At 38.5% G+C, this 24745-nt stretch overlaps 1 protein-coding gene across 1 annotated transcript in view; it reads left to right on the top strand.

The window, feature by feature from the left end:
* The first annotated feature begins 4616 nt into the window (after positions 1–4616).
* The window catches only part of LOC140245039 (choline/ethanolamine transporter flvcr2a-like), a 54921-nt gene continuing 34792 nt past the window's right edge, over positions 4617–24745 (top strand). Inside the window, exons 1-3 of the mRNA XM_072324632.1 lie at positions 4617–5304; positions 10044–10176; positions 19322–19459. Coding sequence (XP_072180733.1) covers positions 4624–5304; positions 10044–10176; positions 19322–19459 — 952 coding nt within the window. The 5' untranslated portion in view covers positions 4617–4623. The remainder of the gene's footprint in view (positions 5305–10043; positions 10177–19321; positions 19460–24745) is intronic.

Raw genomic sequence — 24745 nt, forward strand, 5'->3', positions numbered from 1 at the left:
TTAACGAACCTTCGGTATAACGAACCTCATTTCTTTTGCGGACTAACTAACAGTCGGAATAACGAACCTTCGAGATCATGAACCTTTTTTATTTTCGGATTAACGAAACTTCGGCACAGCGAACCTTGTCTCTTTTGTGGACTAACTGTCGGAATAACGAACCTTCGAAATAACGCTATGAAATATTCCCAAACAAGCTTTTTCGGATTAAAGAACACCTATCGGTATACGGAATTAGTGTCTTTGGTCTTAACAAACCTTCCGTGTAATGAACCTCATTTGATTTGCGGATTAGTGAACCTTATAACGGACATCATCTATAATCGAAGTCGGGTTGGATCATCGTGTTGTACAGAGTTAATGCTGTATAAATATAATGTTTGGTCAAGAAAATAGCTTGCCCTCCCTAAAACAGGAAGGGCAGCATTCTTGATTTTATATTATTATTGAAATGATGCTCTGCGTCTATCATTACAGTAGCCCCGATGTATACTTTGGATTACCAAATGCAAATCATATACACGTGTTGTCCGCATTGCAAATGATGCTACTTGACAATTTTTAATTGCACTATTCAGGCCGGTATACGTACTATAAACAAAAAAGAAGTCCAAAACGCTGCCTTGATGGACACCCAACAGACCAATTCAGTTTCCCATGTCATGTTTCCGTCAATAATCGTTGATTATATTCTCTGACTAAAACAACTATCAAATCAGAGCGTAACATTTTCACTAAATCATAAAAGTCAATATTTTTTTTTTTCATCAATCAATATATCAATGGTACCATATCAAATGCTTTCGGGAGATTAATATTAACCTCAATAACAACTTTATCAGTTTCTACCGAGGTCATTCACGAGTCATGTACGGCCCATGAGCTCGACATTGCTAGAGGTCCATGAGTCATGCAGCCCGCGAGTCATGCAGCCCGGGAGCTCGACACGAGGCAAACAAGGCCCATGAGTGTAGGCGGAAAAAAAAGCAAATGAGTCCGACACTGCTTACATGCTGTGTGTGTCGGACTCGTGGGCCTTGTTTGTCTGGTGTCAAACTCATGGGCGTTACTTGCCAATTAGTGCCGAGCATTGCGTTGTATGACTCGTGGGTGTCGGACTCATGACGTGCACCCCACCACCTTTGAATAAAGCCTTATTTTGATAAGTTTTAGTTCAGTTGGGGCAACACCTTCGCCGAGTGATAGATTAACGGTATAATCAAAAATGAGTAAACCATTTGAAAATCTGTGGTGGCGTATCCATGAGCGAGTACCGCTTATGTCGTCTGTAGTTCCTGCATTACAAATGGAAAACTGTACTTGCTTGAATTGCTACATAATTCAGGCCTATATAAGGAGACATTTTGTAAAATCAACATCTTGCGTTTTCAAAACTACGTGTATATAGTTGAAATGTTAGAGCTCAGTGCACTGCCATGGCAACGCTTTAATTGCCTGAACAGTTACATTTGGCATATGGGTGATGTTCGTTGTTCCGAAAGTTCGGAATCTCGAAACATAAATTGCGTAAGTTCGTTCGTCCGAAAATGATAGGCCTACAAGGTTTGTTACAATCCGAACATTCGTGTTCAAAATGCCAAAATCTCAGTCATTATGAGGGACCTTCATATCCGCATAACATGCATTGCAAACAATCGTAAGAAGTTGAAGTGTATACAGTATATACACACTGATAATGTTCGCATCATCAACCTAGAATGTGACTTTCAACAATATATTACAAGAAAGTCATCAAACTGAAACCAATAAGGCCGATGAATTTGTCTGGCACATTGCAGACGTCATAATTCATTGGCATTACGTTTACGATATTTCTTACTTTACAATAGTCGATGCTGATAGTGTAAAGTCAGTCGAGTATGTACAGATATTGACTGTTATATACCTCATAAGTGAGATTCTTATCACTGATTGGTCAAAAGTATATCACGTGACAAGGTGTAGTCCCGTCTATCTTGCCTTGTAAGTGATAGAAAGGCAAAACCCTCGTGATAGAAAGGCAAAACCCTCGTGATAGTAAGTCAAAACCCTCGTGATAGAATTCGTAAACCCTCCGCGACTTTTGCACACATAGACTTCGCGCGCGGTGTCCGCAACCACTCCAAAGACGTTGCGTTCACTGTAATACGCGCATCGTAACACATGCACAATCAGCTAGTTTAGCGCACAGCGCAGCAGGCATGTTTCAACACGGCATAGCGATCCGCCGAGTGCTCCTCCGTGATTTGAAGTGAGCTGAATCAAAACTCGTACACTCATTTTGTGTTTAGGATTTCTTAGGATCCCGAAGCAGAGACAAATTTCAACATGTTGGAAAACATGTTGTTAAAACACGAGCGACGGGAACGTGGATAATAACATACTGTAATCTTCTGCCAAGATTGTATGCAGGAGCTCGCAGAAGGCCGCGTGAGTACTGGATAGCCTACAAAATGTACGAAAACCATGCAAGCGAGCGTTGTGCCTAACGTTACAATCTACTTTTGACTAGCCCTAGATCTTGACATTGCTAGTTACTAGTTAGACCTAGTCTTAGACGATGAGGTATATAAAACAAATATTAACTGCTCTTTATTCGGATGGTGGTGGAAATTATCACTCCCTCGGTGCTTTTCATACCGACCCTTCTATCACCCCTCGGCTAACGCCTCGGGGTGATAGAAGGGTCGGTATGAAAAGCACCTTGGGAATGATAATTTCCACCATCATCCTCATGAGCAGTCAATATTTGTATAGGCCTACTATGTCAATGCTCGTGCGCCATGGGCATCTACAACGAATTGCATATTTCCCTTTGTTACGGTAAACAGCTACACTTCGATACACTTCAGGGGGGCGTTTCATGGTGGAACTTGTCGGATAAAATATCTGACAAGTCAATTATATCCGACAAGTTTTGAGAAATTCTTTAGTCTGATTGGCTGATTTCTCTGAACTTGTCGGATATAATTGACTTGTCGGACATTTTATCCGACAAGTCAATTATATCCGACAAGTTTTGAGAAATTCTGTAGTCTGATTGGCTGATTTCTCTGAACTTGTCGGATATAATTGACTTGTCGGACATTTTATCCGACAAGTTTCTTTATGAAATGCCCCCCTGGTCGTTTCACTTCACTTTTTAAATGTATGTGTACACTAAATCCGCGTTACACTATAAATTAGTGCTCTGTACACTACGCCTTTACAGCCCTGTTCCTCACTTTACTTTAAAAACTATATTGTGATCACTTCGTTTAATACACAGTGGTGTATTATGTTTGATTGTTATGTTTCAATTGAGTGTTTCGGGAATAAACAAATAAATACGCAATAAATTCGGGCAGTAAACAAGGGCAGTCCTGACTTCTTTAAGCAAACACAAGTGCGCAGTACGTGATGCCTCGACTTTTGATCATTTGCCGGTGTCCCATAATAAAATCGTGTTTACAATCATGAGACCCTGTCTAATGTTTAGAAACTACAATCCCATCTACCCCTTTCCTGTGAGCAAGTCCCATGCCCAGCGTGACCATCATGAAAAATGGAATTGTGCTTGAGGCGGCATAAAATTATGCTAAATTGCCGTGAAAGAAAAAAAAAAAACAACAACCAAAAAACAACAACAAACAATCAAACAAAAAACAAAAAAGGTCCATTTTTGCTATGAATTATGGTGCCCAATCGGTTGACAAGCAAAAAACAAAACAAAACAAAACAAAATAATAACAAACAAAAAACAACACACAAGAAACAAACAAACAAACAAATCTATCGACAAATCAGCTGAAAACAAACAAACATAAAAAGTACCACAGTACCCAAACGAATCAATGGAGATTTCCTTTCCGTAACAATTATGCTGAAATTATGAGAAAAACAGAAAAATTATGCCTAGCATAATGCTACATGCTGAAGCATCTAAAACCATACCAAAAAGCATAGTTATGCCAACTCTGGCAACACATAGTCCATGCCCTAAATCTCAGCATAACTGCTTTTTCTCACGAGCCACGCCAATTACATAACATAACGGTATCAGTGGCGCAAACCACAGAACTCTTATCTGTGGGCGCAAACAGCTGTTGCCTGTAATGTCCAATCCGAGAGAGGGCGCAAATATACGGCACTGCACAACACTGAAGCACAAGCACTGCAAGCACTTCGTACCAAAGAGATTATACAAATCTCTTTGCTTCGTACATTGTAGCAGGACGCGCAGGGCGACTCGTTCTCGCAGTGCAGGGTAACATTACACTGGACAGTGGTACCACCGTTACGTTATGTCAGTGGTACGTCATTCGCGAGACACCACGTAGTAGCTAGGTCTGAGGTACGGCGAGACTTCACCGGTCGCTAACGCTGTGATGTCCTATGCAATGAGCGCCCGTGTACTTCTCACTACTCACCTGTCACCGCAGTTGTGCGTCATATCTCGCTAAGTAGTCTGCTATGTTTTTCTTCCCTTGTCGAGACAATAAGATTTAAATCCACATGGAATTTTATGAAAGTTATCGGTACTGACGCAGACTCAACATCTCGCCACTGATCCAGCATCTTCGTCGTCGAAGCCAGTAACAAATTCGGTTCCTGTTGTTGGTGAGAGACCGCGGTCAAGTAAACATGGGAGAAGGTACGGCCACAGACGGACAGCTGAACGGAGACGTTCATCACGAAGAGAGTGTTGACAAATACTCCAGCTCATGCGAGCTGGGCAACACTGACGATGATGTTGCTTACAACTCATCGCGAACGTATGCTGCTCTAAAAACCGAAATAGATGCAGACGAGATGGAAGAGACGACAGAAATGGATGTCAAAGATCTACCCAAGAAGACCCGCAATGTCAGCACTTCGTCGAATTACACTCGCATTTACAAGCGGCGGTGGGTGATGTTGGGCATCTTCTGCCTGTTGTCATTGAGCAATGCCTTTCAGTGGATCCAGTTTGCCGTGATCGGCAACGTCCTCGTCGAATACTACGATGTGGGATACCTCGCCATCGACTGGACGTCCATGATTTACATGCTTGTGTACATTCCGCTCATCTTCCCCGCGACCTGGCTTCTTGAGAGGGCAGGGCTGAAGGTGATAGGGATTTTAGCTGCGAGTCTCAACTGTGCTGGTTCCTGGTTCCGATATGCTGGATCTGTTCCACATATGTTTGGCATGGCATTTGCAGGACAAACAATTTGTTCTGTTGGTCAGATTTTCATTCTTGGCATGCCAGCTCATGTAGCTGCAACATGGTTCGGAGCGAACGAAGTCTCCACAGCTTGTGCCATCGGTGTCTTTGGAAACCAGGTACAAGAGTCATAGAGTTCTACATTAACGTTATAGAGAGAAATACAGTCACAGCACACTGTCTGAATTATTTTGCCTTGCTGTGTAAAAGCATTTAGATCACTTAATTGCACTAGTGACTAGTGTAAACAATGTTAATGTCATTAGCGATTAAAAAACAGAAAAGAAAACAGAGGTCATTTAGGACATGAATCCGAGTTTCAATCCCTCCTGTGTATTTTGCATGTATGCTTTGATAAGTGCCCAGACTGAATAGAAAGGGGTTGGGAAAACAAACTTTTCTAGAGTTTGTGTGGGGCTCCCTCTTTAATGACCTGTGCAGATCGCTCAACTCTTGAAACCCAGTGTGTGGGTGTTACATTAAATCATGCCCATTTAATATCGTATCAGGTGATAGTTCCATAGCAACTGGTAAATTCATGGTTCAATACCAACAGACCAAATGGTAATAGAAAATGACAGTATCATAGTCTCATAGCATGGCATGGGCTAACTATACACAACCCAGTCACTGTATAAATAGGTGCTTCGCACAGCATCTGGTCGGGCTAGGCATGGGCAGGGGGGCATTTCATGAAGGAACTGGTCGGATAAAATACCTGACAAGTCAATTATATCCGACAAGTTTTGAGAAATTCTTTAGTCTGATTGGCTGATTTCTCTGAACTTGTCGGATATAATTGACTTGTTGGACATTTTATCCGACAAGTTCCTTCGTGAAATGCCCCCCAGGGGGGTGTTTCATCGACGCTTGTCAGCGCCGACAACTGTCGGCGCTGACCAATTTCAGCAAAATCCTTGGTTTTGATTGGCTGAGATGCTCTGGTCACTGACTGTTACTATGGTGATTCAAGTTGTCAGCACCGACAAATGTTGATGAAACACCCCCCTGATGTTGACTGAAAGATTGGTCTGTATTTAGTCGTCGGGGATATGTTGGCGGAGAATGTATCTGGCTTCCAGGGGGGTAATTCATCAACGTTTGTCGGCGCTGACAACTTGAATCACCATAGTAACAGTGACCAGAGCATCTCAGCCAATCAAAACCAAGGATTTTGCTGAAATTGTTCAGCGCCGACAACTGTCGCTGACAAGCGTTGATGAAACACCCCCTGGATCCCCTCCTATAGTTAAGTAAAAAAAAAAAAAAAAAAAAAAATGCTATAAAAACTTCTCTGGAAGGAAAATTTTTCTGTCGAGGGCAAATGCATCGCTTGATCAATCCTATAGAATCTCAAAATTGAGAGTTGGTAAATGCATAAATCACTATAGCAATGCCTACAACGAGCTACCAATGCTGAGGGTGCAATCTCATTTTTATAGAGCAGTAATTTTTAAGTGGTAGATGGTAGTGTCTTAAAGGTTAAATCTGTATTAATGTAAAGTACTAAACAACTTTGCATAATGTGTTGAAACGGAAATGACTGTCCTTTCTGTCAGTGTTTTTAATTGTTCAGTACTTGCTTTGTATTTGTGTGTTAATTCTTTATTTCTTTATAAATTGATTATTCCTTTAATGGAATTGAAAAAGATAAATTACTTCACTTGTACAATTCTTTGTGTGAGCTTCAGATAGGAAATTTGCCAAGCAACTTCAAATTAGAGACATTTCATTAACAAAATAACTTTAAAATCACTGAAATAGTCACATAGAGATCATGTGTACATTGCCAAGAAAGGATACAGTAACATAAGTATTACTATTAGAATGTACTGTAATTAAACAGAGTGACTTGTTTTTTATGCAACATGCTGCTTAAATGGAGAATTGTTTAGTATACGCAAGCCAAAAATTACCGAAGTCAGAAGCATTTTATATGTTGCTACTTCCAAGTTTTGTCAGATAAAGATGTTCTTCCCCATCCCCCAATAAAAAACAAACAAACAAAGAAGCAAAAACAAAATGTTGGCTAGTTTGTGACATATAGAATAGAAATAGAAAATGCAGGATTGATATTGTCACTACCACCAAGTTAATATTACGAGACTGTGCTTGGCACATGGTACATTGCATTAAGCTGGTGTTGCATTGAGACAGTTTCTATCCTCATGTAATTGTATAATAGTTTACATACTTAAAAAGCTGCATCACTTTGGTGATCCCTCGCATTTATCCCCAAGTTGAATTATCCTTCGGGTTTATGTCAGGTTCAAGTGTGTACATGTGTGTCACACACAAACACACTGCTAGAGCTTCTGACCATCCGAGCATTGAGAATTTAGGATTTCTAGGACGAACATTGAACTAGGGCTTTCTATCTAGCTCAGTCGGTAGAGCACCGGGCTGGCAATCCAGAGGTCTCGGGTTCAAATCCCAATGGAATCCCATTTTCTTTGCTCTACTTTTCCACTAATTCATAATAGTTTGATACACTCTTGTTTGATGTAGATATCAAACTATACAAATTCAAGTCTCATTTGACAGTAATGATCGTACATGTATCTCTGCCTGTATTCATAATCTTTAAAAGGTTTTCAGTGTACAATATGTATATTATATGTATTTAGAATCCAACAAATCCTATTAGCTCAGGGCCAAGAATTATGCAATATATATCCATTCATTATCCAGTCCATTGTGTTCTCAAAGTTTCCAAACACGATGATGGACTTGGCTAACTACTGTTGTGTAAACATCTCAGAAAAAAAAAGTACCAGTATGCTCTATCTGGTCTATCAATGATGTCTAGAAATCTCTTGTATCTATCAGGGAAATACCAAGATCATGTCCCCCCCCCCCTCCCCCTTGGGCAGAGGGCTTTTGAAGTCACCTATTCAAAGTGCTCATTTAAATATATGTATGTTTTTGATTCACTAGTTATTAATTGTTAGTAATTGAGACTAGAATTTCAGAAAGATTCATTTCTGTAAATCACTGATTACTATTAAGGATCAAACTTTGGCCTCCAACATCTTTTACAGTGGGTTTTACTCTATGAATTAGCAAATTGATTACCGGTAATTTGTGTGGATAATTTTCATGCCAATTTTCTTTTTTCTCTTGACTGAGAGGGAAATATAGATTACTAATCTCCCTACTAATAGCCTGATAACAACACTGACTATGTTTGTTGTTTTGCTATCATTAGGCTTTATTGGATCACTGGTGTTTCCTAACAATGTACTAAATGGCAGATTACATGTACTTTTGGACTGTGCAATCTACTTTGTTGACACCCAGTGATAAGAGATCAAATAATTCTAACATATAAAGAGATCTGAGTATATGTGTAGCTGTAGGGCCTTGACAAACGCTTAAAAGGTGTTTGTTATCAAGCTCAGCCCTTATAGGTATGTACTAGGTACTGGTCATTCTTATGCAAAGGTTAGTGTTTTACTGGGGCATTTGTCTCATTGTATGCAAAGTGATGACATTATGTAATACCGCATCATTGGAAATGAAAGAATGTATCCAGGACATTTTCACATCATCCATTGTTGTAAAGAAGCCAGAATAGCATTGTGGTTTGTGTACGGTATACATCACATGTATGTGAATACAACACGTTGACAGTTACAAAATGTACATGATGTACGTATTGTACATTGTATGTGTAACATACAGTACAATAGCCTGAATGAGCTCTGTTCCTTTACAAATCTATATTATATGCCCCCTTTGTTTGTTCACTGAAATTTAACTGTTTGGCATTTGTCTGCTACAGTGCATTAAAAGGATAATGTGCCTAATTTAAGAACTGTTCATGCGGCAGCAAGCAAACAAGTGGTCCATGAAAATGTACTGCACTACTAGGCAGTATCAACAAAAGTATCAACATCCATTTGAATTCAGTGTATGATGTGTCACACAAATTGTCTCTTGTCTGGTCCAATTTGATGAAACCTTTACTACAATGTATTCTCCTTGTGCAATTTTACTCATCAAAGCCAAAAATGGTTTGGAATTGCACATTTGATCAATGATTAACCTTCACTTTATACATGTACATACATTGTATGTGACAGAGACAGCTGATTCAACTTGTTAGATTATCCACATTTGAAGAGAATTGACACTACTTCTAGAGACCCATCTCTCTTCAACCATATGAGATGCATGATTGTTTGTTATACATGTGTGTCTGTATACCAGTAGGTATCAAAGATGATGCAACAAATGAATGTATCTCTATGGTATGTGTGTCTGTATACCAGTAGGTATCAATGGTAATGCATAAATGAATTATCTCAAAAGTGTAGTGTCTTATCATCTGGAGCTTCTCTTTCTCATCTGCAATATAAGAATTAAACACCAACTTTTGTTTCCTTTAATATTAGAGGCACATTTCATTCTCTTATACTACCCAATTCTTTCCTGCAGGTGATCACAGTAGCTCTGCCTACGTTTGTACTGTGAGTTTTGTTTGTCAAGGTTCAAATATGATTATTAATCACATTTATAATGACATCGCGATGGAATCCCATTTTCTTTGCTAAATTTTCCACTATTAATCACATTGCATATCTCCTGAATTCATAAGTCCCAGATAAACATGTACAACAGACCTGCAGTGCAAACTATGTTGCAAAGTGTCCGTCTGCAATTTAACAATTGATGACAGAGTCAAGTTTGGTATTGTTAATGTAAATATACATGAATTTCTTTTAACATTCCAAAGAAGATAGTGCTCATTACAATCCTGAAGTGTGTGTGTTTTCATTATGTGAATTGGATTTTTGTTGACTCCCCTAAAAGTTGTCCCAACATTTTGTTATCCATCTCTCTCTCCTCTCTGTAGCTTGGAGTCGCCCTGGGGTTTGTGCTTCCACCCATCCTGGTGCCCAAAGATGGTGACAACAAGAAAGATATGCACAACATGTTCCTGGGTACAGCTATTATAACATCCATCATTCTCATCCTTATTCTCGCAGGTAGTAAACTGGTTCTTCTTTTGTAAATTTAAAGATTACACATTGTTCAAGTTGGCTTTGATACACTGAGTAAAGTTGAGCAAACGGAAATGGTAGAGACTTCATAAAGACCAAGACCAGACATAAGATGATTGAAATAGCTGTTGATGTTTTTTTTTGTCTGAAATTGTCAAATAGAAACAATGACATTATTTATCTAATCAAATATGCACACATATGTGTTGAATGATTATACAATATGACGTTACAGGTCTTATCTTGACATATACACAAATCTGCACCAACTTCTCTTTTTGACAAAAAGATATTTATACAAATCTGCTTTTAGGAAAACTAGTACTTATCCTTTGTGGCACATTTTCATTGTGTTGTGATAACCTAGCAATAAAAGAAAGAAATTAAAGGGAAGATAAACCCCAAGAGCAATGTGGATTGAGTGAAAGCAGCAACATTAGTAGAACACATCAGTGAAAGTTTGAAGAAAATCGGACGATCGATGCAAAAGTTATGAATTTTTAAAGTTTTGGTGTTGGGACCGCTGGACGAGGAGACTACTAGAGGTTATGACGTATGAGTGGACAATAATACCAAGAAAATATAAAGAAAATTCTACAAAAATCCATTTTTCATGAAAATTGTAAATTCCATCAACTTGATATTGACATATGTTAGGGGTAGCAATTATTCCCCCTGCTTTCTGAAAGTGGTTGGTCCATTGCTCTTTCATAATTCTAGAAAAGTGAATTTTTGTTGAATTTCCTTTATATTTTCTTTGTATTGTTGTCCACTCATACGTCATATCCTCTAGTAGTCTCCTCATCCAGCGGTTTCAACACCAAAACTTTAAAAATTCATAACTTTTGCATCGATTGTCCGATTTTCCTCAAACTTTCACTGATGTGTTCTACTAATGTTGCTGCTTTCACTCAATCCACATTGCTTTTTGGGTTTACCTTCCCTTTAAAAAGCTTTGAGGGGATAGGCTTGTTGTTGCTTAAGTATGTGCCAGGGCAGCATTTTTAAAAATATTTTTGTACAAAATTCAGATGGGAGATTGTGAGTTGATGACATCATCACCTTAGCTGGTGGTTATCAATATCACTACAATTTGTGTTTAGCGAAAACTTATGAAACCTCAACAAAATTCTTCTTTTTTTCTCAGTCCAGTTTTTATGAAACCTTGACCATTCTGTTAGAGTTTACTCCATATTGATGAAGCCAACTTGAAATGTGATGCTGAATTTGCGTGTTATAATCTATACATATTTTTTTAGTATTTGTCCTCTGGTGCGCTTTTGTACTCTCCATGGAATATCTACTGTTCAGATGAGAGACAACACCATGACAAATACCTACATACAGTATGTACTCCTGCAAACAGGTAGGCCCTACTAGTATCTCAGTGCATCAGTTAAATGCTCAGCCATTCACGGGCAGATCCTGTGAAGCAGGACAACATTGAATCGGTGATCAAAGATGAGGAATGAAAAAAAAAAGAAACCTCTGCCAATTGCCCCAGATGCACTTGAATTCAGAAACAACATTGTGACGAGCATAAAAGATTGAAAAGGGGATTTGCGGAAATGGAAAACATCCTCGAAATGAAAGAAACTGAGATTTTTGCTTGTGGGGGTGTGATGTCAAGGATGATAAAGCCATTAGTATTTTGTACTCTTTCTTTATTGGCTTCGTTGATGTCAACCTACAGAAAGCATTATTGTTGGATTTTTGAATGTCATCCCATTGTGCTCAAGGAGACATAGCCTTGGCCACGGGTGTAAGGACTCCATGAAAAAAAAAAATTACAATAATTGCCAAGATGAGGCAGCAGCTAGACTTCTTGAAAGCTCATTGGCTGTTGCTACGGGAGCATGCAGCGAACAAAGGCTTCCATTGTACGAGAAAGTGTTTATGCTGCACGGCCACGGGCATCTATTCATGTGAAATCCAGCCCTGACTCTGATCGTTCTTGTTTATCCGGTGGTAAAATCCATATGCCAGAGGCATTTTCAATCTGTCTTGGAGGTCATGGGTCAATCCTCATTTCTTTCTCAGGGACCGGAGTTTCCTTTTTCTGCAGAGGAGCCTCAAGTGGAAATTTTTCCTGATCGTTGGTCACGATGCATCAGAGTGGGATAATGTATATGCTGGGTGTTCTCAGAGACGGATACAATGTGTGTAGCATAAAACAATTTCTTGAAGCTGTCCACTGGTTGTAAATGTTCCTGGAATTGTAAAGTCAATTGCGGCAAGATAAGAAATTGTGTGATGTTGTGTTGGAATATACACAAACACTAGACTGCCTTCACTTTTTTTATTAAAGTAGGTAAAAACAATAGCCACTTTGCTATCCCTTTTATCACCCAGTGGAGATTTATAAATGACATACATCGTCTTTATAGAATGCATTCGGCAGTTTTGTAACATTACTGTATGTGACACAGTTTCTTTTTTAATGCTTACAATATTTTTCAGTGCCTAGAGAGAATACTATTATAGCATTGAGAAGTGAATTGTCATATAAAAAAGTGAACGATTCTTATTTAATCTGTGTTTTCACTTCTTCTGGTGTAGATGCCTACCAAGATGCATATCGGTAAAAAGTCATGAAGATGAAATATGAAGAGTTTAGTGATACTTCATTTAAAGTGATATTACTCCACTCGCAGAAGTTAAAATATTCCTTCTTTTTTTTTTTTTTTTACGAGGGAACTTTGTGTGTTGTATGCAATGCATCCCCCCCCCCCCAAATATGGAACATCAGTGATAGACAGGCTCTCCAGTAGATTGATGCAAACACCACATTTCCCCCTATTCATACACAGGTTAAAATCAAGATGACCTGTAACCTTCATTCTTTTCATTTATTGAACTAAGGTTACATTTACATTATAGATAGATATGACACATGACACTACAGATCATGGTAAGGCTTCCTCCCTTAAAGGGAAGTTTCTCCTCACAAAAATGTGAATTCTGTGAAAGCAGAAAGATTAGTGAACCTCTTAATATGAGTTTAAAGGGGAAGTCAGTACCAGTTAAAGTTGGTCTGAAAGGAATGAGTAAAACTTTACTAGCACAATAGTGAAAATTTCATCCAAATCAAATCAGAAGTTAGGAATCTGGTACAAAATTATGAAGTTTTGCCATGTGAAGCCAGAAGGGAGTCAAATTTAGCAGATTCATTGACTATTGTAAAACCAGAAATATTTTCAATGTGAAATTTCATGAATTGGAGCTGACGGCCTTTTTCGCGGCATGAAAATTTAGGTCAAAGGTCAAAGGTCAAGGAAAAGTGCTAAATTTCACTTCTTCCACCATATCTCAAAAATGACTCAAGGTATCGTCATAAAACTTAGTAATTAGGCCTATCTATGCATGTTCTACCTGACAGTGATTCTCTTGGAAATTTTAGGGTCAAAGGTCAAGGGACAAAGGCCAAGTTAAAATGCTAAAATTTTACTATTTAATACTGAAATTATACTTTTTCTCCATACTTTGAAAATTATTTAATGCATAAACTTATTAAAAGGTCAAAAGTCTTAAAGTAAAAATCCTCAAATCACCAAATATCCGCACTCTTAAACAATATAGCCTTTCATCGAATTATACTAAGTTCAAGGAAAGTGAACATTCAACACATTTGTGACAAGCCTGTCATTTTAATATTTTGCCAATTATGTGAAACTATCATCACACATTACCAAGACAATGTACTATTAGGAGAACCATGAATTATGGCAGAGGCATACCAGTCGCCATAGCGACATTTCTAGTTTTTTTTTTTTTTTTTTACAGACTATTTACTACACATGTCACAATATGCTGGAACATAAAAAAAAAGAGTAAAGACAACAGTAAGAAATGCAAGTAAGGCATGGATAATTGAAGGCTGAATACAAACTCGCAACTGTGCTCTTAAGTTCTAATAGTTGAATTTGAATTTGTCTGTTGCAAACATTTGGACCTAGAGTCTAGGGGAGATCATTCCAAAGTATAACTTGGACCTTTAGCAGAAAATCCTGGATGACCCCTCAATTGACTTTTGGCGGATGAGATATACATGTAAGTGCTTCTTCCAAAGAACATTTGTAGGTTTCACGTTGGTTTGTACAAACTGATTGATTTACCCATTATTTTAGTCAGGGGTAGATGTTATTCTATTATGTTTCAGCAAAATGATTTTATTATGCTGAAAAGGAAATTATTGTGATTACTGGGACCCCTTGTAGAGACCTTGGAGTTGCCAGTATGGTCTGATTTCTGTAGTGACCATTAAAGTTTTAAATTAAACCGAAACCCAAGAGCAATGTGGATTGAGTGAAAGCAGCAACATTAGTAGAACACATCAGTGAAAGTTTGAGGAAAATCGGACAATGGATGCAAAGTTATTGATTTTTAAAATTATGGTGTTGTAATCACTGGATAAGGAGACTACTTGAGTTCATGATGTCATGTGTGGTTAACAATATAAGGAAAATATAAAGAGAATTCCACAAAAAATAAGTATTCTTGAAAATTATGAATTCCATCAACTTGATACTGATGTACATTGTATGTTAAGGGTAGTAATTATTCCCCCCTGCTTTCTGAAAGCACTTAGTCAAATGCTCTTTCATTATGGTAGAAAAGTGAAAGCATGTTGAATTTTCTTTATATTTTCTTTATATTGTTGTCAACGCAGGATGTCATAAACTCAAGTAGTTTCCTTGTCCAGTGGTTCCAACACCAAAACTTTTAAAATTCATAGGTTTTTGCACCCATTGTCCACTTTTTCTCAAACTTTCACTGATGTGTTCTACTAATGTTGCTGCTTTCACTCACTCCACATTTCTCTTTGAGTTTTGGTTTCCTTTAACACTCACCACTGAGGTATAATCAATACTCCTGACCATGTTTGATACATGTAAAAGATTTCTCATGATTTCATCATTAAGTGGTTTACATTGATAAAAACCACAATACTTTCATCAAGGATAAGCACCATGTAATGAGCTTGAAGGAGAAATTTCACCTTCCGTCAGTAGAAGCTATTGTTGATGGTTAGGTTCTATGTGAACATACATGCTCCAATTCTCAACGCAGTACATACCAGTTTTCCTCTGAAACAACTGACTGTGAGTTTTAAAGGGGAAGGCTAGTAACTGATCAGTGGGAATCAGTGGAAATGCTGGGAGATGATTGTTCCAATCCTTATGGGATTCATTCAAGAGTTCATTGTATATCTATTGTTGTGTGAAAATGATTTGCTTCAGAATGATCTCATATTCAAGTAATGTGCAGATTAATGCTCCGTCACTGACCAGGGACGCTAACCTGGAAGCATTAAACTGCACATTACTTGAATATGGGACCATTCTGAAGCAAATCATTTTCACACAACAATAGATATACAATGAACTCCTGAATGAATCCCATAAGGATTGGAACAATCACCTCCCAGCATTTCCAATGATTCCCACTGATCAGTTACTAGCCTTCCCCTTTGAGAAATGCCTGTGTGGGAAATTTGTGTCCATTGTGTCACTAATTGACAGAAGTAGAGTTTCTTGCTGAAACTTTCGCCGCAAGGTGTTCTGTTTAACCAATCAAAAGTATCCAGGCCCATACTGCTGGTATGGACAGAGAATGTGATGTGCTTTTGCACAACACCAATTTGAATGTTTACATAGGAAGCAAATTACATCCTTTTGTCAAAGAAAACAAAGCAAGGCGCCAAGGCATTTTCACATCAAGTCGTCTGTCTAGCCTTCTTGTCCTCATCAAGGTTTCATGGTGATTTTCAGAAAGGTGCCCTTTTTTCGCATTAAAGAGTAGTACCAATGTGCAGAAACCATGGCTAAAGTGAATACAGTCAAACTCATTATTTTGGCTACTATATAAAGATCCTCCCCTGTGTAAGTGATCCTTGCTAGATCATTACAATACAAAATTCAAAGGATACAAGCTCTCCTTTTGGTTTCCTTAAAAAAAAGTCCAGAGATGACGTGGGTCATTGAGAAACTTGTGGTAATTCAGTTCACACACACTGTACAGGGGAAATTATTGCTAAGGTCACCCTCCACTCCCCCCCCCAAAAAAAAAAATAAAAGAATATAAAAAAATAAACATTTACCAAAAAAGAAAAAAACCCAAAGAAATATGAAATGTAATGCTAAATAAAAAGTGATATGTACTGTTCTTGATCTACCGGTAATTTCTAAAACAAAAATATGGATGGGACTGCAGTACAGTATGTACATAAATAGCATTTTTCGATCTTACATGCATGGTTGAAGAACAAGAAACGTGTGCGCTATGTTCAGATAATGTAATCCCATACTATTGTAGCAGTCAACTAGGAGAATGTTGAAAGTTGAAAAGCCTTTTTGCTGGCAACCTTCCATTGAGAAACGAAAGTATGCTTCAAATTTGTTTTTATTTCATCCGTCCATCAAGGCTTTTGCCTTGAATAAAAGTGTTGAGTTTCGATAGTGTTGCTGTGATATAGAATATTTTCCCACTTCCTCACTAAGTGTTTGAAATGCAAAGAAAATCATATGATTGTACAGTGTAATGTCAAAACAACAAATCATACAACTCGGTGCTCATCAGCAGCTGGCTGGAAATGTGTTTGAAGTCATACAGTGCAAAGAAGGGTGTGATTGTAAGAGTGTCATTGTGTCTATGTCCAATATAATGCCTGTGAGAATATCTTGGTTCATTACAAGTCAAATCGTTTAATTCACGTATTAAAAATGAACGCTAACTTTAATGTTCAATAGTAAAGCCACCATATTAAGTGACTGTGTTGTTTTGAATCTATGAGGTAGCTGCATTAATGTTTAACTAGCAGCACCCGTGGAAATCCATGGGTCTGAGGGTCTCATATTTTTTTGAATGTATTCATATTATTTACGCCGCGTTTTTAGTAGTCAAAAAGAAAGACCTTTACTATTTTCTCCTTCCTTCTTTTGCACCCTCTTCTACCCATGGCCATCCCCTCCTAACACCTGAGCTGAGGAGCCGGTCCATGGAATGGGACTTTAAAATCGCCCTGCTTGCTTTTAAATCACAGATCAACTTAGCAGCACCCGTGGAAATTCGAGGATTGTCTTCTTTGCCCAAAGATTCTTCCCGTTGAAGCACGGGGGGGGGGGGGGGGGGGGGGTGCATTGACATTTTGCCCTGCATATCTCCCCTCCCCCATGCCATTCGCCCTCAGTCTCGACGCCCGTTAAAAAAAAAATACATGAGCCTTATCTGGCTCCAACGCACGTACACATCTTTTCTCTTCATGAAATAGCTGAAAAGTGGCGTCTGTCATGAATAATATTCATTTTACCATGTACGTCATTTAAAAAAAAAAACAACCCACACAACGACAATATGTTTACATATCCTCTCCCGTTTATTTGCTTCAGACTGTACATTATCACTATTATCATTATTATATGAATACTATTATTGTATCATGATTTAATAAATATCATATTGGGAGGGGAGATGATATAGTCATTATAGGTTTAATAAGTAGGCATCCGTGGGTATCCATGGGTGTCAGGGCCTCGTATTTTTTCTTTAATATTTCTTTTCCCACGTTATGGGAAAAAGAAGAATATTTGTCTTCATTTGCTCCCTCTTTTTTATTATTATCACCAAAACTTGGTTTGATGGACTATAGAACCACTCATTTAATTTCCACTTGTAACTTCAAAAATAAGCGGTCGTCAAAGCGAGGTTTTCCACTACGTCCACACGTGTCTTATGAATATTCATGTTTACAGCAGCTATGCAACAAACTAATGGACAGTGGCACGTGTAATCTGAAATGGAAAGGCACGATCGGCAAGGATGAAAATTTAAGTGGATATTTAGCCATCCTAAACAGTCTGACTACAATGATACTTGACATGAGAGCAAACTAAATGACGTACCTGAGCTGCATAGTATCCTGTAGTTGTGCAAAATACAATAAAATAACAGCATTTGCTGTTTTCATTTGGGCACGCCAGTGGCGAACTGTACGTAAATGCCCTTTTTGATGACTGAGCTGTGTATTACCATATGAGAGCCCATATCACGTGCACGCAGATAGTGTGTTTCGTGTAACCATCGTCAACACAGCCGCAGGCCTGTAATCTGATACGGAAAGGCACGATCGGCAAGGACAAAATTTAAGTGGATATTTAGCCGTCGACATCACTGCTAAACGGTCTGAGTACAATTGATACCCGACTTGAGAGTAAACTGAATGACGTAGCTGAGCTGCAGAGGATCCTGCGGTTTTGGAAATAAAATATGGCATTCCTGTAGCTTTCCGTGTACCGAGAACGCATCATGATATGCAATGCAACACAGTGACAGGCTCAATGCATACACACATCTCTCTGCGATATATTGCCTGTACCCGGTACCCATAGTGTGTGTGTCATGTCTCCGCGAACGATCAGCTGGGCGAGCGAGAATGCTCACTGTGCTACCACAGATTGTATAGAGTTCTGTGTGTGCGACCCGAGCCTGCGAGCTGGCGCGAGCTGTATATTACCCGTATACATCGTGTGCGTGTGTGTGTGTGTCCAAGAACGATGATAGAGCTTTCGCCACGCACTGACGCGGGATACCAGCGCGCAAACGCTGCATGTCGGTGTTTGTCTTTTGTTTTTCTTTGCTTTTTGTATCGCTCTCGACATCGACACGGAGGAGGAGCGCGGACGAAACCCGAACGGGAAATAGAAGAGACCCTCCCGCTGCCGACGGCACCGGTCTCGGGGGCCCGGAGCCGGTGGCTTCGGAGGAGATAGCCGCACAAAATAAAGCACGGGAAGGCATGGGGCCAATCCTTATATGATTATAATATAGATTAATATTTCACAGTTTGTTTGAGTAATGCGTGAGTGATTGTTTCTATTGATATTACATTGATATTATATTGATATTATATTGATATTATATGTTGATATATTATATATGATATTGATGTTATATTAATATTGCTATTTAAGTTTATCATCACTTTGGTGCCAAAAGTTTTTGTTGTATTGTTGGTAATCATATATGGTTACTTGCTTTTCTTAGATTTGATTTCTTTCCCCAAAACACTATTTATGTTTGTGTTTTTAAATACATTTTGTATATGATGATGTCTATGTGTGTTTCCATGTAGTGTACCAGCCTCAACCACCTATGCCTCCCAGCAAGGCCAAGTATGACTCCCAGAAATCCAGCGAGGGACGCTCCTACAAGGAATCTATCATCGCCCTCTTCAAAAACGTGCCTTTTGTTCTGCTTCTCATCACATACGGTGAGCCTCACTGCTTCATATTTCATCCATGTAGAGTTTTCAAACTTTAGATTTCAAAGTCTCCAAATACAGACCCAAACTTGAAGTTCGCATTGCTGTTCCTGAACAATGTTATTGTACAGTATGCGAAAGGAAACTAGAAAAGCACTTAAAGAGCGCAGATCTCCGCCAAGCAGCTCATTTCCACTTACATGTATACAGGTATGCTGAAAATTGCCCTATAGCTATAAAAGATAAAGAAACCTTGTTTACCTCATCAGCTTCCTGCTCTGTACCTCAAGCCTGTGCTCAGTGCCTGCATGCAAATCTGAAGTATGCGCAGCATGGATTCCCTTGTTTGTTGACCCCATTTCCCAAAAGACAAAAATTCTTACAAAAATTCCTATAAAAACGAAGAAAATGTGATATATTAACCTAAAAAGTTCACATAAGTATTACAATCTCAGAGCTTACCCGATCATAGTTTGCTACATATTTTTTCATAATCGATTATTGATAATCAACAAATCGAGCTATGCAACAGTATCCACCAATCCTCCATGGTAAAGTGAATCACATGCAGCTGAAGAAGAATGATTGCCAGGGCACATTCGATCGCGCAACGTTCTACCTACCCACAAATTGAACGTGGAGGGCTCTTCCAGAATAACAGTTTGTGTGCTACAATCAAAATTATTCCACACTTTCTGATCTCAAAATATTCTAAAACAACTCCTCATCCTGGCAAATCATACCAGCCAGGTTAGTTTCTTGGTAGACCCTTTCAAAATATATTGCAAACAAATATGGTGTAAGATGGATTTTAATCCCTTCTGAGAATTATATTTTAGTTTAAAGGTGGTAAAAGCTAATGTAGACACTGGAGAAAGTGAGAAGCATGTCCCACTAAATTTTGTGTAGTGCACTGAACTTTGGAATCATTGTTCTAATTCAGAGATGTGCTGGAACAGCAAATAGTGTAGCACTAGCAAGTAATTGTCATTTGTGAGCCAATGTTTATAGTAAGAAAGGAAAATGACTCCTTTAAATGAAAACTGATGACACAGTAGTGGAGGAAAACAATGGGTGGTTAGGAAAAGGTTTTAACATCTAATGGGCTGGTTCAGTTGCAAACGACCCATTACTTATGTCCACTTGGACTTGTGATATCAGTGGAATCTCCGATAATTGGCAATCCTTCCACCCACCTTCACCCCATATCCAAGACAGAGGCTTTAAGAGAAGCAAATGCACAATGAAAATGATGATTTACCCATGGCAGATAAAGCTGCATAGGAAATTATCCTCCCTTTATTTCTAATTATAAAATTTTTAGAATTTGTAGAAATGCAGTGCATTATGACTTTGATACAACTCTTTCCTTTTCTATTTTCTCCTTAAAGTGCAACAAAAATATCAAAAGCCTTATTGAAAGAGGTTTGGCGTACGTTGAGCATCAGCTTCGTCTGTCTCAAGTTTGATCCACTGAGCTATATGAACCAGTAACAGAACAGATCTATGCAATGATTCGTTAAGAGCTTGCAGCTTCGAAACCTCTATGAATATTTGATAAGATAATCTGACTGCGGTCAGATGCAAATTTCAATTAAGATTATTATTGTTCTTGCAAGACCATTTCCTTGTTGATTGCATCTTGGTGTTTGTTTGTTTTTTTTTTCAATTGCATTTTTTTTTTTGCTGGTTTCTGAATGAATACATGTTGACATGATGTACAGGAGTTTGTATGAATGATCCGTGGTAGGATCCTGACCTAATTTTTTTTTTTCTTTTGTAACTCCTGGGTTGTGATGACCTCACTCCACCGGTTCAAACCGATTTGTCTTCATGTCTAGTCTCGTGAATCTTGCATAAAGCCACTTACTGTCAAAAAAACACAGTATCTGCAAGTCAAATATAACTATTCAATGAGAGACAATGGCCATGCTGTTGATAGAAGCTTGTGATGTATTATCTGAAGAAAAAAAAAATGATTTTCAAGTTCCTTCCCAAGAAACTGTAGGTGGCAAGATTGTATGCTTCAAGTAATTATAGTATTGACCCATAGTTGTTTGTGCAGAAGGGTGTTTGTTTGTGGGTATGTGTTTGTCTCCATTTCATTGTCGTTGTCTTTATTTCGTGTGCATCATGGACATGAGCAAGCAGAGTGTCGTGCCATCTCCAAGGACTGCGATGAATTGTATCAGATTTTGTTGTTGTTGTTGTTGGCTTCGGAATAACTATGATCAGATTGACCTTGATATAGGGCCTAATGTTTAGGAGTCAATGAGTATGCATGATTACGTCTGTTGTGAAATTTTGACCATATACGGTATGTTTTTTTTTTTCTTTGGTAACTCTTTAGCACTGATATCCTAACTCTTCAGGTTGAAACCCCATCTAACCCACTAATCTTGCATTTCTTGATTTCTGCCAAAATACACTGTAGTTGCAGATGGAATTTATCCATTCAAGGAAAGATAATGGCCATGCTCTATAGTTCACTACCTTCTGGTGCTTTGTAACTGTTTACCCATTCCGTAACAACAACCACGATACATATATAATTCAGTCCCATTTTGCCTTTAAATGTGAAGATGAAATTGGAGAACGATGTGACTCCATTCATTAAAAAGTTCATTGTCGCCAACTTTATTATCTTCTATCATTGTTAATTGGATATTGTGTGTGTAATTGCCTGTCAAATGTTCAAAGTTCAAGCACACCCAAAGATTTTTTTTTTTTTTTTTTTAGTTTAAACATGGGTGAGTAATATTATCAAATGGTGTGATCCATTGTTATCTTGTTTGTTGAAAGACGTAACTTGCTAATCCGTCTCTGTGATTTGTGGAGTAAAAAGTTTACAGAATGGCTTGAGTGGGGAAGGACCAGCCCCCTTTTGAATTAGGTCAGTGCGTGATTACATATTTCTCTCTGAGTAAACATGTTAGGAAATATCTGAAGGATAATTGTAGAGTAGGGAACAGCTAGAAGCTGATTTAAATCATTTGTTATTGCTGTTGTTGTTATTTTTAAATCAATGGGTATGCAGCCAGTAATTGGCGGTGTATTGCATACAGTTTTGGATCTTCATTTTCAGTTACGAAGATACTAAATTGTGGAAATTCATGTGATTGAGATAATATCTGTCAGAACCATTGTGATTGTAGCAAGTACACGTGTACAATGTATGTTCTCTTTTCTAGGTCTTAGTGTTGATATGCAGGACAAAGATTCTCTTTATACCTTATTGTACAGTTGGAGGGGGGGGGGAGGGGCATTACATTGTACCTCCACAATGGGATCACAACTCACTACCCCAAGGTCTAAAATGTATAGGCCTCTAACTGTCTGCCAGTTGCAAGAAAACATGCCAGTTATACCATTCTTCAGTGTGACGCTTTGAATATTAAGACTTTAACACTTTATTTGAGATTCATGAGTATCACCAGAATAGGGCCTCTAATGGTCAAGACATCAATGGCCAACGTATTAAAGGGGATGGCTAGTAACTGATCAGTGGGAATCAGTGGGAATGCTTGAGGATGATGGTTCCAATCCTTGTGGGATTCATTTAAGAGTACATTTATCTATTGTTGTGTGAAATTTATTTACTTCAGAACGGTCTCATATTCAAGTAATGTGCAGTTTAATATTTCCAGGTTAGCGTTCCTGGTCAGTGACGGGGCATTAATCTGCACATTACTTGAATATGAGACAGTTCTGAAGCAAATTATTTTCACAAAACAGTAGATATATAATGTACTCTTAAATGAATCCCACAAGGATTGGAACAATCATCCCTCAGCATTCCCACTGATTCCCACTGATCGGTTACTAGCCATCCCCTTTATATCACATTATTTTCATGACCTTTTTGTTGAGACCTAAAATGACATCGAAGCAGAATGAGGTACTCCATATTAAAACCGCACAAAAAGATTTCACCAAGCTTGTATGCGTTTCCTGCTATTTTGTGCTGGAGTAAAACCTTCAAACTAACAGTGTTGTGGAATACCCAGACCTGTGCCCCTCTTGAAACTCAAGCCACTCCCATCAGTACCCCTATAGACTTTTAGTTTATCTTTTAGTTTAGCTTTCATTCGTAAATTGTCGTAAACCAACTCACCATTTTTTGTTTTCAATCACAAATTGGACAAAAGGAGTGAAATTCTTGAAGTAGAGTTCTAAGGTCAAAGGCAAGGTTTATGTGATGCTCTCAAGAACTCAACACTCCACCAAAAAAACAAGGGGAAAAAATAGGGGGAAAAAACAGGAATCGGATTTGGTGCCTGGGGGATGAAATAAACACTAGAATCTAGAACTTGAGCCCAAGTGAAGAATTCTTCAATTCAACGGGGCAATCCTTCCCACGGACCTCTCCCTTTTACAAAAGGGAAGATGAATTTAAAGGACAAATTCACCCAAATATATTTTTGGATTTAATGAATGCAGCAATATTTGTTGAACACATCAGTAAACACATCAGTGAAATTACACATTCCCTTGACTTGTTACTTACACATGCTAAGGTAGTATTGCCCCCCCCCCCATCTTTCTGAAAGAGGTAAGTTGAGTGCTCATTTACTTTGCTGGAAATATTAAGATATGTTGATTTTTTTTTTTTCAAATATTTTCATTATATCGTTGTTCTGCAGTAATGTTTACAGACTGTTGTAGTCTTCTCATCCAGCAATGGTGGCATTGAAACTTCAAAAATTCATAAATTTTGAATGGATTGTCCAATTTTCCTCAAACATTCACTGATGTGTTCTACTAACATTGCTGCATTCACTCAATCCACTCATATATTATTTTGATGAACTTGTCTTTTAAGCCTGCAATTTGGGATGTAGTATTGTTTCCTCATGTCGGTACCCTTCATATCTGTACTACATTGTAAGTCAATACCTGTAGATTTTTAGCTCACCATTTTAAGCTCACTGTATGGCTCAAGCTAGCATCAGTAGGAGAGGGGATCTTACCCTGCTTTCACATTGACCCCTCATCATGGGAACAGTCACCAGAGATCTTACAAGTGATCGTCAGCAGCTATCTCAACTGACCCTTAGCTGCAGGGACAATCTGGGCTTGGGGCAAGCTCTGTCACTTTAAACCAGACTTTGCTGTGTATGTGCACATTCAACGAATACAGTTGGATGTTATCATTTATGGCACATTTTCCCTTCCAAATTCTGTTCCGGGACCCAACTTGCTGGGGGGGGGGGGGGGGGGGGGGGACCGACGGACAAGTCCCAGTGAGGGTTTTGGAGGGGAAAGTCTTGTGGGGTTGGACTTTCCCTGTGACAC

Source organism: Diadema setosum, chromosome 22 (genome assembly GCF_964275005.1).
Source record: "Diadema setosum chromosome 22, eeDiaSeto1, whole genome shotgun sequence".
Taxonomy (NCBI): domain Eukaryota; kingdom Metazoa; phylum Echinodermata; class Echinoidea; order Diadematoida; family Diadematidae; genus Diadema; species Diadema setosum.